At 44.5% G+C, this 12,827-nt stretch overlaps 1 protein-coding gene across 9 annotated transcripts in view; it reads right to left on the reverse strand.

The window, feature by feature from the left end:
* The window catches only part of PAPOLA (poly(A) polymerase alpha), a 57,381-nt gene extending 55,689 nt beyond the window's left edge, over positions 1-1,692 (reverse strand). For 5 of the 9 annotated variants that reach the window (XM_073800073.1, XM_033850656.2, XM_033850654.2 and 2 more), the window contains exon 1: positions 1,477-1,692. In XM_073800073.1, the coding sequence (XP_073656174.1) occupies positions 1,477-1,484 (8 nt within the window). In that variant the 5' untranslated portion in view covers positions 1,485-1,692. The remainder of the gene's footprint in view (positions 1-1,476) is intronic. The other 4 variants (XM_019952652.3, XM_019952632.3, XM_019952615.3 and 1 more) reach the window with 2 other exon arrangements.
* Positions 1,693-12,827: the final 11,135 nt, after the last annotated feature.

The following is a 12,827-nucleotide window of genomic DNA, read 5'->3' on the forward strand; positions in this document are numbered from 1 at the left end:
GACTCGGTTCTCCTAGTAACCCTTTTCATTGTTCCATAAAAGTATGATTCAATTAACAGGGACCTTGCATCTTATAAGATTTTAGGTCTGCTATATTTAATTAAAATTAACAAATATCCTCATTACAGAAATATGTTGATAGGCCTCTTAACAAAATGACTAGAGTGGGTGAGAAGGAAGGAGCATGAAATTCCTTTTTAAAATATCGTGTAAAATGGGACAGATGTCTTTAAAGCCTGTTTCAAACTTAGAGCCTCACCTGTAAACAGAGACATACACACATATACACATACATAAATAAAACTGTAAAACTATAATCAGTGATATTTGCAGAAAAGAAGGTGTTTTTACTTAAAAAAAAAATAAAATAAGCGTAAGGTGACCGTTAGGTGTCTAGAAACCCCAAAATCTTTATTCTGCGTTCAAGTAAAACTTCAAGGGTCAATTACATGCTTCGGGGCTACAAAGAGAACTCGGCCCCCCATCTCTCACCCTTAAATCTTCAAAAATGGAAGAAATGCAGTCTCACGATTTAGGCCTCTACTCTGCTGTATACACGCAGAAAAAAAGGCTGTAATCTTTCGATCAACAATGAGTTCTCAAGTTACATCCCATTCTTTGAGAGAGAAAAGAAAAGGAAAACTTCTTTAAAAAACCCAACAAGGGGAAAAAAGTATAAGATACAGGCCTAGTGAGATTAGAAGGCACAGATGGACTACAATAAGAAAAAGTCTACCATCAGAAGAACAGAAAGTATCACTGCACATGGAAAGACGGAAACAAGATGAAATCCGGCGACCCTATCGAAACAAAACCGGGAGAGCAACACGTAACGCAACGCCTTTCGACGGGGGGCACCCGGGAAAGTGCCCCTCTCCTGGCAGCCGAAAGGCTGGAGGGAACGGAGGCGGGGGGAGGGGATGTTCGAACAGCTGGACTCGACGCTCAAAACTGGGCTTTTAACTCGCGCTCAGGCAGGCTGGGACGCGGAAGTGGGTTAACACTGGCGTACAAAGTGGGCATCTAGGAAACGTGAGGGAGAGCTAAGGCCGGGAACAGAAGCAGCGAAACGAGCCCGAGAGGCGCCGGGGGACGAGCCCGAACCCCGTGTGCAGACCCCGCGAGGAGCACGGCCTTTCTCCCCGGCAGCTGGGCACCGGGTTCCCCCCCACCTTTCTTTTATCGGACGAGGCGGAGAAGCGGGAGCAGTAAGGTTAGAAGCTCCTCCGGCCCTTCCGGAAGGGGAAGGCCCCCGGCCCGACAGCCGCCGAAGCCAGGAAGGGGTGGGGGGAAGCGGGAACCGAACACAAGGGGAAGTGCGGCGGCGAGTGGGAGAGGAAACAGGAAGAGCCCCAGTCCCGCCCGCCTCCCCTCGGGGCGAGGGCCCGGCTCGCGCGCCCCCCTCCCCCCTCCCCTCCCCCGACGCCCCCAAGGCCCCGCCGGCGTGCGAGAGAAAACAGAATACAAATCACTTACAACGGCATCGTCTCCGGCGCCGGCACCGCCCAGTCACTTCCCCCCCGCAACCGCCGCCGCTGCCGCCCTGGGCATGATCCACTGAGGCGGGAGGGAGGGGGGGGCCTGCCTCAGCCCTGGGTCCAACCCCACTCCCGCACCCGCTCCCGCCGCTTTAAGCGCTTCTCCTCCTTCCCCTTCGTCCTAACATGGCGCCCGAGCGCTACCACAGCAACGTTCTAGAACCGCTGACGCCGCTACACACGCTATGCGTGCGCCTGCGCAGCAGCCTCCCGGCCCGCCGCGAAGCCTCACGGGAAGGGTAGTTCGTGCACCGGCAGGCGCTCCGGCGGCTTCCGCCGCAGTTGTGTCGGGCTTCCGCGGCACACGTAGCGGGTATGGGAGGTATCCGATTGGGAGGCTCTGGGCTCGGGGGTGTCCCTCCTGCCGGGCCGCTCTTGTCGCCGATGGGGGCGATGCAGCCCGGACGGCGCGAGGAAGGCCCCGGAGAGGCGCCGCTTCCGGTGCATTGTGAGGTCCCGCCGTTCTCTCAGCCCGAGGTCGCGGCGGCTGCACTTCCCCTCGGACCGCGTCGGTGGAGGCGCTTGGAGGGGACCGAGGCGCCCACGCGTGACCCGGGCGCTGGGCTCAGCACGGGGACACTGGGTTGTAACAGGTTACTCAACCTCTTATTTTTTGCAAAGTGAGAGTAATGCCTGCTTCCTAGGGTAGTGGCGCCTATTTAATGTGATAATGCAATAAGGGTGCTTGGCACTGCGGGGGACAGAGGACGCAGAGACGTCACTAGGACTCCCGCCTTACCCGCTAAACTCGGTTCCCCCGGCACGGAGCTTTGGAGTTGTTCTGTCCACTGAGGTGTACACAGGCACTCAGGAAATATCTGTTGAATGAATAAATTTGCTGGATAGGATTGTGATGACAGCAGATTCGAGAACAGGAGCTAAATTTATTTCTAACAGTTGGTGCACTGGAACTCACTGTAAAGCTGTCATTCAGTAGAAACGTAGGTGGCAGTAAGCCTTGGGATAATAGCAAAGGCCGTTTCGCCCATAGTTTCCCTGAGGTTGTGTTTTGCACCCCCTTCTCTCCGTGGGGTGGGACCTGGGAGTTACCTGCACACCTCCAGCAAAAGTTGAATAAAGAATACCTGAGACTGACTTGACTCTGATGTTCTTTCCCTCTTCGAATATAGAACGCGTTCCAAAGTGTCACACAGAAGATTAATGGAGGGAAAGGGGGGCATCACATATGGGAAAGTTAAAGTTCTAAATTCTTTAAATATGCACTTGTAACTCTTCAGGAAATTTGACAAAAGATTTCCATTTTTTCACAGAAAGTCTAGTGGGACTAGCGTTCTAGGACTAATGAGGGGCTCAGTGGGAAAAGCACAGGATCCAAACCCGCATTGTCCAATAAGGTAGCCATTTGTCACATGCGGCTTGCCGGCACTTGAAATGAGGCTCGTTCATTTAAGATGTAAGTTCAAATCACGCGCACATTTCAGAGATCTTACTATGAACAAAAGAATGAAATACCTCACTGACAATTTTTTTATATTGTGTTTTGGATATAGTGCATTAAAGAAAATGTGAAAATTTCAACTGTTCCTTTTTACTTTTTAAAATGTGGCTACTAGAAAAATTTTAATTATGTATGTGCCCATCATTTCTACGGAACAGCAATGATCTGGAGACAGACTTGTATTTGATTCTCAATTCTACTTATTCCCTTACCCTCTTGTGGCTTTAGGTGGGGGCCCAGCAATAGACCTGTCAAAATTTTTGAAAATCTGAGGTCCAGTGGAATCAAAAAAATATTAAAGCTATGGTCTTAAAAATTGCTCATAAAGATAGGCACTGATGATTGTCAAATACTAACACTGTCCCACTTAGATTCTGTGGGGTGGGAGCAGATAAACACTTGAAGAGGTAAGGGAATTATAGATTGTAATAAGAACCATGAATAAAATAAATCAGATGATAAAATTACGGGGCAGTTCAACTTTAGATACGGTGGTCAAACTAGGCCTCTCAGAGGAGCTGATCTTTGACCTGAGACCTGAAGCCTTTCTGAGAGATTTGGATTTTATCTTTTTGTGAATGGGGAAGACATTGGAAGTTTTAAAACGGGAAGATTACATTGATATTTGTGGGAAGATAAAAGGGTAGGGAATCAATTTGAACTTCCCAGACAGGAACTTCCCTGGTGGCGCAGTGGTTAAGAATCCGACTGCCAATGCAGGGGACACGGTTTGAGCCCCGATCCAGGAAGATTCCCACATACCGCGGAGCAACTATACCCTTACGCCACAACTACTGAAGCCGGCGCACTCTAGAGCCCGTGCTCTGCAACAAGAGAAGCCACCGCAACGAAGGGTAGCCCACACACCGCAACGAAGAGTAGCCCCCGCTCTCCACAACTAGAGAAAGCCCGCATGCAACAACGAAGACCCAACGCAGCCAAAAATAAATAAAATAAAAATTTTTTAAAAATATGCTGTGAACTGCCAGATGTTTTGAAGTTGGAGGAAAGATGAGGTGGCTCTTGCCATATTCAGGTAAGAGATGATGAAGCTTGAAATAAAAAAGGGACCAATTTGAGAGAGATTTAGGCAATGTGGTTAATCCTAGTTTCAAGAGGGGAGGGGAGGAAGAAGACAAAGATGATTATGAAGGTTCTGGCCGGGGTGGGGGGGGGGATTAAATGAAATAGGAAACAAGAGGATAACGGGGCACGGGGATGAGGTTGTGAGAGTGGTTTGATATGGGTTGATTCTGAAGTGCTTGTGGGACCTTCCGAAAAGTCTCTGAGGCTATTGAAAACATACTCCAGGACCTGAGGAGAGAAGTCAGGGCTGGAAACAGAGATTCTAAACTCCGAAAGCAACTTGCTCATATTTCGGAATCCTGTTTCAGTTCTGGAAGGGCCTTACACACACCTGGCCACTACAATCTGACCCAACTCCTGTTTCACAAATGAGTAACGAGCTAGGTGGTCACAAATCCCCAACGTTTAGAACCCAATTAAGGATATAATTTGAGCCAAGGAAAGTGGAGAGTGAAATAAAGCCAGTTACCAGTGTTTTGGTTAAGACAATATCCACGTTGTGGTAGCCTTGCTGTACATGTTCTTAGAGTCCCTGCCCACTCCCTCCAGCTGCTGCTGAGGCTGCTTTATAGCTGCAGACTTTGCCCTGCCCCAGGGCCTGCTTTCCACCGGCAGCTAAGAGAAGGGGCAGATGTTTTCTACTGATGTCTGAAGTATTCACATTGCATTTTCCACACAACAATGTCATAAATGGTGGGAAGATTTCTAGACTGGGTCTCTTAGGACCACAGAGCATGCAAATCACAAAAATGCACAGAAAATATTTTTGAATCTCTTCACATATTGGGAACTACCTGGATTGTTTCAGTGGCATTTAGGAGGTGATCGTTGGAGATACTGTACGATACGGAGATTTTTATCCGAATAATAAACTATAATGACTCATTTGGCTACTAATGGTGCATACTTTTTAAAAATTTCAATCAGGGACTTCCCTCGTGGTCCAGTGGTTAAGATTCTGTGCGTCCACTGCAGCGGGGGTGGGTTTGATCCCTGGTGGGGGAACTAAGATCCCGCATGCTGTCTGGTGTGGCCAAAAAAAAAGGAAAAAAAATTCCAATCAAAAAGCAGACTTACGAGTCACTAAAGTCAAAATAATAACATAAGCACTTCCATCTAATAGTTCTGTACTCATGAGCTGTCTTTTTATTAAATTCTCATTCCTCTTTTAGATGTTGATGTTTTGAAGAACGTGTCTTCTATCATTTGCATGAAAGGAAGTGTTACCAAAAGCTTGACCTCTCTGTATACCGGTGCCAAATCAAATCCTGGAAACAGAGTTTTGGGTGAAGTAGAAAAGAATATCTTTATTGCTTTGCCAGGCAAAGGGGGACACACCAGGCTTCTGCCTCGAAAAACTATGTGTCCCAACCCCAGAGGGTTTGATAAAGGGTTTATCTGACAAGATTCGAGCGTGAGCAAGGCTTGCACTCCCTTAATCTCGTGTCAGGTGGTCTTCTCTTAATTTTTTGTGGTTTTTTTTTTTTTTTTTTTGGCTGCATTGGGTCTTCGTTGCTATGTGCGGACTTTCTCTAGTTGTGGTGTGCAGGCTTCTCGTCGCGGTGGCTTCTCTTGTTGCGGAGGATGGGATCTAGGCATGCTGACTTCAGTAGCTGCAGCACACGGGCTCAGCAGTTGTGGCTCGCGGGCTCTAGAGCGCAGGCTCAGCAGTTGTGGCTCGTCGGCTCTAGAGCGCAGGCTCAGCAGTTGTGGCTCACGGGCTCTAGAGCGCAGGCTCAGCAGTTGTGGCTCGCGGGCTCTAGAGCGCAGGCTCAGTAGTTGTGGCTCGCAGGCTCTAGAGTGCAGGCTCAGTAGTTGTGGCGCAAGGGCTTAGTTGCTCCGCAGCATGTGGGATCTTCCCGGACCAGGGCTCGAACCCGTGTCCCTTGCCCTGGCAGGCAGCTTCTTACCACTGCGCCACAAGGGAAGTCCCTTGTCTCTTAATCTTGATGAGCTTCTCTGGTCCCTTTAATCTTGCCTCAGGTGGTTTCTCAGCTGCTCCTTCCTTGATTAGCAACTGTTCAAATCTGCCCTTTGGAAGAACTCAGGGAAGGTCACGGAGGCTGGAGTCTTGCCTATAAGAAATGGTGGACAAAAGGAGGCCTCCGTGCCCAGGCCTCGCTCGCTTTCAGTACCCGGGGGCCCTCTCTGCCTGCAGGCAGAGAGCACTGGGGGATGTCTTGCCTGCCATACCAACTAAACTGACTTTGTGCCACTCCCAAATACACTCTAAATAAAGAATTTGAATGGTGTTTTGATTAACTTCCTTTTTTTTTAATATAAAGTACTCCAAACAAATTTTATGGGTATTCAACTGGTATTTTTCATTCCTGAAGTGGATCTAAGGAACTCTATGAGCAAATCCATATTTTAAGGAAGAGTCTCTGGGTTTGTTATTTTTTTAACTTTAAGGAAACATAGTATACTTTAGTATTTTTTAAGGTAGAGTACCAACTCCTTTTTAAAAGATTATTAAAGTACGACTTATACAGTAAAGTTTACAAATACTAAGGCATCTGTGCTTGTTCCCCATCTCTGTAGCACTCCCTACTTAGTGGAATGAAGTTTTATCCATGTACACGCCAATGTAATTATCACTTAAATCAAGATGTAGAAAATGTCCAGTCTCCCAGCAGGCTTCCTCCCAGTGGATAACCCTCTATTGCCACCAACACCACGATTACCTGGTAATCACTCTTCTGACTAGTCCACTATGGACTAGTTATATCTGTTTTTCAACTTCAGATACAGTATTTACCCTTGTATCTAACTTCTTTCACTCAACATTTCATCTGTAAGATTCTTCATGTTGTCAGAGGTAAGAGTCACTCTTTTTCATTTCAATGTGGTACTCTATACTACGATGATACATCTTTCTCCTATTGTAGATACCACAGCATGTCTTTCTCCTATTCATGGACATTTTGGTTGTTTCTAGTTTGGGGCTTTTGTGAGTAATGTTGCTCTGAACATTTTTGTACGTGTCTTTTTGAAGATATAAGCAGTCTTGGGTATATACCCAGGAATGGAATTGCTGGGTCATGTGTATACCCATATTTGACTTTATTAAGTCCTCCCAAATGGTTTTCAAAGTGAGAGCACCAATCTATATTCCACTCTATAGGTGGGTTCCAGTTGCTCCACATCCTCATCAACACTTGGTGTTATCAGTTCATTTAATTTTGGCCAAAGAGTAGTATCATAACGGAATCTTATTGTAGTTTTCATTTGTATTTCTCTGATGATTAATGATTTTCAGCCTTTTTCAATATGCTGATTGATCATTTGGATATTCCCTTTCATGGAGTGGATACTCAAGTCTTCTGCCTACCTTTAAATTGAGTTTTCAGTCTTATTGACTTGTAGGAGTTTTTAACATATTCTGAGTACAAGACCTCTGTCATTTGTATGTATTGCAAATATCTTCCCCATTCTGAGGCTTGTCTTTTCACTCTTAATGTTGTCTTGAGAAATCTTTGCCCACTCCAGGGTTACGAAGAATTCCTCTTATGTTTTATTCTATTCTAGAAGCTTTATTATTCTGGCTTTCACATTTTGGTCTAAGATCCATCTCAAAGTAATTTTATATACACTGTGAGGTAGAGGTCAAGGTGTTTTTATTTGGGGGGGGTTGTTTGTTTATTTGTTTTTAATATATAGATCTCCTAATGACCTGCAGAATTTATTGACAAGACCATACTTTCCCCATTGAATTGCAATAGGGCCTTTGTTGTAAATCAAGTGATTGTAAATACGTGGATCTGTTTCTGGACTCCTTATTCTGTTCAATTGATCTATGTGTCTGTCTTAATTACTGTAGCTTTATAATAAATCTTAATATTTAGAATGAAGTCTTCCAGGTTTGCTGTTCCTCAAAACTGTCTAGACTATTCTATATTCTAGGTCCTTTGCATTACCATATATATTTCAGAAACAGATGATCAATTTCTACCAAAAAGAGAGAGAGAGGGAGGGAGGGAGGGAGGGAGGAAGGAAGGAAGGAAGGAACACACTGGGATTTTGATTGGGACTGCATTGACTCTACAGATCATTTTGGAGAAAAGTTGAAGTATTAAAAATATTGAGCTTTCGGGGCTTCCCTGGTGGCGCAGTGGTTGAGAGTCCGCCTGCCGATGCAGGGGACACGGGTTCGTGCCCCGGTCCGGGAGGATCCCACATGCTGCGGAGCAGCTGGGCCCTTGTGAGCCATGGCCGCTGAGCCTGCGCGTCCGGAGTCTGTGCTCCGCAATGGGAGAGGCCACAACAGTGAGAGGCCCGCGTACCGCAAAAAAAATATATATAGAGAGAGAGAGCTTTATAAGCCATTAACAGTATATCTTGGGACTTCCCTGGTGGTCCAGTGGTTAAGAATCCGCCTTCCAATGCAGGGAACGCAGGTTCGATTCCTGGTCGGGGAACTAAGATCCCACATGCTGTGGGGCAACTAAGGCCCAGCACCACAACTACGAAGCCCTTGCTTTCTGGAGCCCGTGCACCACAACTAGAGAGAAGCCCACGTACTGCAACAAAAGACCCTGCATGCCACAACAAGGATCCCACGTGCTGCAATTAAGACCTGACGCAGCCACGTAAATAAATAAATATTTTTAAAAAAACAGTGTATCACTCCATTTATTTCACTTTTAATTACTATCAGCAGTGTTTTTAAATTTTCAGTGTAGAGGACTTATACATCTTTCTTAGCTTGTCCCTAGCTATGTTATTGTAAATGATACCAGCTCTTTATAAGTAATATAGGAATATGCTTATCCAAAATGTAGGTATATATAATAATGTCTATCAAAATTACAGGTATATAGGACATACTGTACAGCACAGGGAATTATACTCAGTATTCTGTAATAACCTATAGGGAGAAGAATCTGAAAAAAAAAATAGATATATATGTATGTATAACTGAATCACTTTACTGTACACCCGAAACTAACACAACATTGTAAATAAACCATACTTCAATTTAAAAAAATTACAGGTATATACAGAGGAGGCTTAGCAGTGACAAGCTGGCCTACTCAGATTTGGGGGGGAGGCAGGAATTGACTTCAGAGAGCCTAATTATAAAATGACACAATGGATCAAACCAGAAATATGAAAAGTCACCTTAAAGAAAGTAAATGCCTCCTAACCTACAAAGACCTGGGAGAGTGAATATATTAATATATCTGAAACAAGAACATGTCAAGGGGAGTCACAGGGGTAAACATCATCGCTGCCCATCCAAACGACGTCTGGGAAAGCGCATCTTGTCGGCAAGGACTAGAGCAGCTTGGCCGGCACGGCAGGCGTGGATCTATCAAGCCAGCCTGCACTCATGCCTCGTCTTGGTTTTGCATTCACCAAGCACTTCTGATCATTTGGCTTCTGCTATAACCTGCTTCCAAGAAGAGAATGTACTGCTGAAGCGGGTGCCAGTCTCAGCTCCCTCAACTGTGTTTCTCATTGTAAATAAATTGGTACTCTGTCTTCTCTGCTGGTCTCTTAGCAGATTTGTTAAGACATGTCAGCGTCTCAGGGTCCTATCTATCCTTAAACGCTACTGAGATCACTCTTCTAAACTTGCATGGCTGAGGGCCAGACTCCATAGTGAATTCACCGAAATTGATGCCACTTAGTGAAGCATCTTGGTGACCCTCAGAGTTACTTAAGTGTTCTGTCACAACCATATAGAAATGTAAATAGACTACGGACTTTGTTGAATAACTAGAGATTTGATTTAGTTATAAAAAACATAGCTGTGTAGCAAAATTTCAGCTAAACAGCTTCATACACTGATATTTATCATACCTCTACCATGTGCTATGCAATTTTGTAGTCTGTAGAGAGACAGAAAAACAAAACAAAATCCCTGCCTCCGTGGAGGCTACATTTTAGTGAGGGATATAGACAATAAGTACATGGGCATATAAAATGATGTCGAGTGTCAGCAGAGAAAAGGAACAGCGTGGGATGTCATTGGGAGGACAATCTGGGGGGCCTCTCTGAGGAGGTGATATTTGAGCTGAGCCGCGGATGAAGTGAGGGTAAGCCACGTGGATATGTGGGAGCCAAGTTTTCCAGGCCAAGGCCCCAACACGGAGTGCACTTGGCAGTGAGGATTTTAGTGAGGGGGCAGTGAGGTCACGAGGAGTCAGACTGTATCAGGCCTCGAAGGCCCAGGTCAGGACTTTGCCTCCCCGTCCGTGTGAGATCGGAAGGCACTGGGGGGCTTTAAGCAGATCTGACTTGTGTTTTAACAAGATTCCCCTGTTGGGATGTTGAAAGAAGTCACAGAAAGGAGCAGGCCAGGACAGTAACGTTGGAGGGGTAAGAAGCAGACAGAGTTCGGATATGTTTTGAAAGTTGGGCCAATGTGATGAACTGATGCATGGAATATGGGGTAAGAGAATAAGAAAAGAACCAGGGATGCCTCCACAGTTTAGGGCCTGAGTGGCTGGAAGGATGGAGTTGCCAATACCTGAGATTGGAAATTGTGGGAGCAGCAGGTGAGGGGAAGGAAGACAGGGATCTGCAGCTAGACTGGCTATGCTAAAGTTCGAGGGGCTATTAGACGTTCAGGTGAGGGGAAGAGAGGGTTTCAGGAGGAAATGATCAAATGTGTCAGATGATCGGAGAGGGCAAGGAAGATGAGGACTGAGAACTAACAATTAGGTTTGGAAATGTGGACGTCACTGGTAACCCGGCTGTAAGGAGGACAGGAATTTTGCGCCCGCGGTTGGAGGAAGATGTGGAGGTCTAGGAGGGATTTTTCATTTGAATTGGGTTTTTGTCTTGTCTTGTTTTGACGTATGGGAGTTAGTAGGAGAATAAGTTTGAAGCTAAGGGTGATGATCCAGAGGAGAGGGAAAAAGCAAGCTGTGAGAGAGAAGGGATGATTACAGGAGAAGAATTGGATTATGTGAGAAGAGGTGGGATTCAGGGCACAGGTTGATCTTAGGTGGGAGCACAGACCGTTCTCTGCAGCAGAAGGGAAGGCAGGGGTAGGTTTGCAGTGGGAGGATGTAGAAGTTCTCTTTCGGTTGCTTGGGTTTTCTCAGTGAACTGAGAAGCAAGGTCACCAGATGTAACCATCCTGAAGGCCTGAAAATGTAACTATTATAAAGACCAGTGATTTCAAACTGTCCAAAAGGTATTCTCTTTAGTTACTTAGTGTTTTCGATTAAAATAAGGATCAAAAATAGTGCAGTGAAGTAAAGGAAAAATAGGTAAATTGACTTCATCAAAATTTAAAGTTTTTGTGCATTAAAGGGCATTAACAAGAGAGTGAAAAGACAAGCCACAGAACGGGAGAAAATATTTGCCAATCACATAACTGATAAGCGTCTTCTATCCAAAATATATATAGAACTCTTACAATTCAGTAACAAAAAGGCAACCCAAATAAAAAGTGAGCAAAGGACTCGAGTATAGATTTCTCCAAAGAAGATACACAACTGGTCAGCAAGCACATGAAAAGATGCTTAGTTACAACGTGGTACTGCTACACACCCACTCGTCTGGTGGTTCCCCATACAGAATTACCGTATGACGATATTTCCACTCCTAGGTTTCTACCGAAAATTGACAACAGGGGTTCAAACAGGAAGCTGTACTCAAATGTTCATAGCCGCTCTATTCACAACAGCCAAAAGGTGGAAACAACTTAACTGTCCATCAACACATGAATGATTAAACAAAATATGGGCTATCTGTACAGTGGAATATTTTTCAGCCATAAAAAGGAATGAAGTATTGATAGATGCTACAACATGAATGAACTTTGAAAACATGCTAAGTGAAAGAAGCCAGGCACAGAAGGCCACATATTGCATCATTCCATTTATATAAAATATCCAAACTAGACAAATCCATAGAGATAGGAAGCAGATTAGTGTTTGCTAGGAGCTTGAGGGGAGCGGATAATGGGGAGTGACCGATTAATGGGTACAGGGCTTCCAACTGGGGTGATGGAAAAGTTCTGGAGCTAGATTGTGGTGATGAGTGGACAGTATCATGAATGTACTTAGTGCCACCGAACTGTACACCTTCACATGGTTGCAATGGTAAATTTATGTTGTGTGTATTTTGCCACACAAAAAAAGAGTGCAGTTATATTCGGATTTCATTATTTAAAGAAATGAAATATATATGCCATTAAGATAAACCTAAACTGATTTCTCATCCAGTGTAATTCTGGGAATTATAGGATTTTTAGAGCTGAAAAGGCCATAGTGGTAAAGTTAGTTGGTTAAAAATATTTAGCAACTTTCTAATTATCACAGATATTAAAAATTATTCATCTTGTTACATGAATCTTTCTACCAAGCAGTTTAGAATTCTCTCTGACTCGTAGGTTGGGTGCTGACCTTGAACTCAAAAAGCAACCTTGCAGAAAACAAACATGTCTGACTTACTGTGACTCAGAAAGCATAAACTGTTCTAATTTATTTCCGTTTCTAACACCACTAATATTGGGGACATAACAAATCACATAAATTCATTAGCTTACATGTTAGAATAATACATAGTCTGATTTTCTTCACGCTATAAATTAAATTACTATAAACATTAGTGTACAGAATACTCAAAGAATGAAATATTAAATTAATATTTATCCCATGAGCTATGCACAGATACTTTAACAATTTACCTCTCAAAATATGGTTTTAATGAAGTAGTGACTCGTTGCCATAGAGCTTTTTATAATGAATCTACTTAATAAAATATTTGTTTGCAGGGAGAAAAAA

This window comes from Tursiops truncatus, chromosome 2 (genome assembly GCF_011762595.2).
Source record: "Tursiops truncatus isolate mTurTru1 chromosome 2, mTurTru1.mat.Y, whole genome shotgun sequence".
In the NCBI taxonomy this organism is placed as follows: Eukaryota; Metazoa; Chordata; class Mammalia; order Artiodactyla; family Delphinidae; genus Tursiops; species Tursiops truncatus.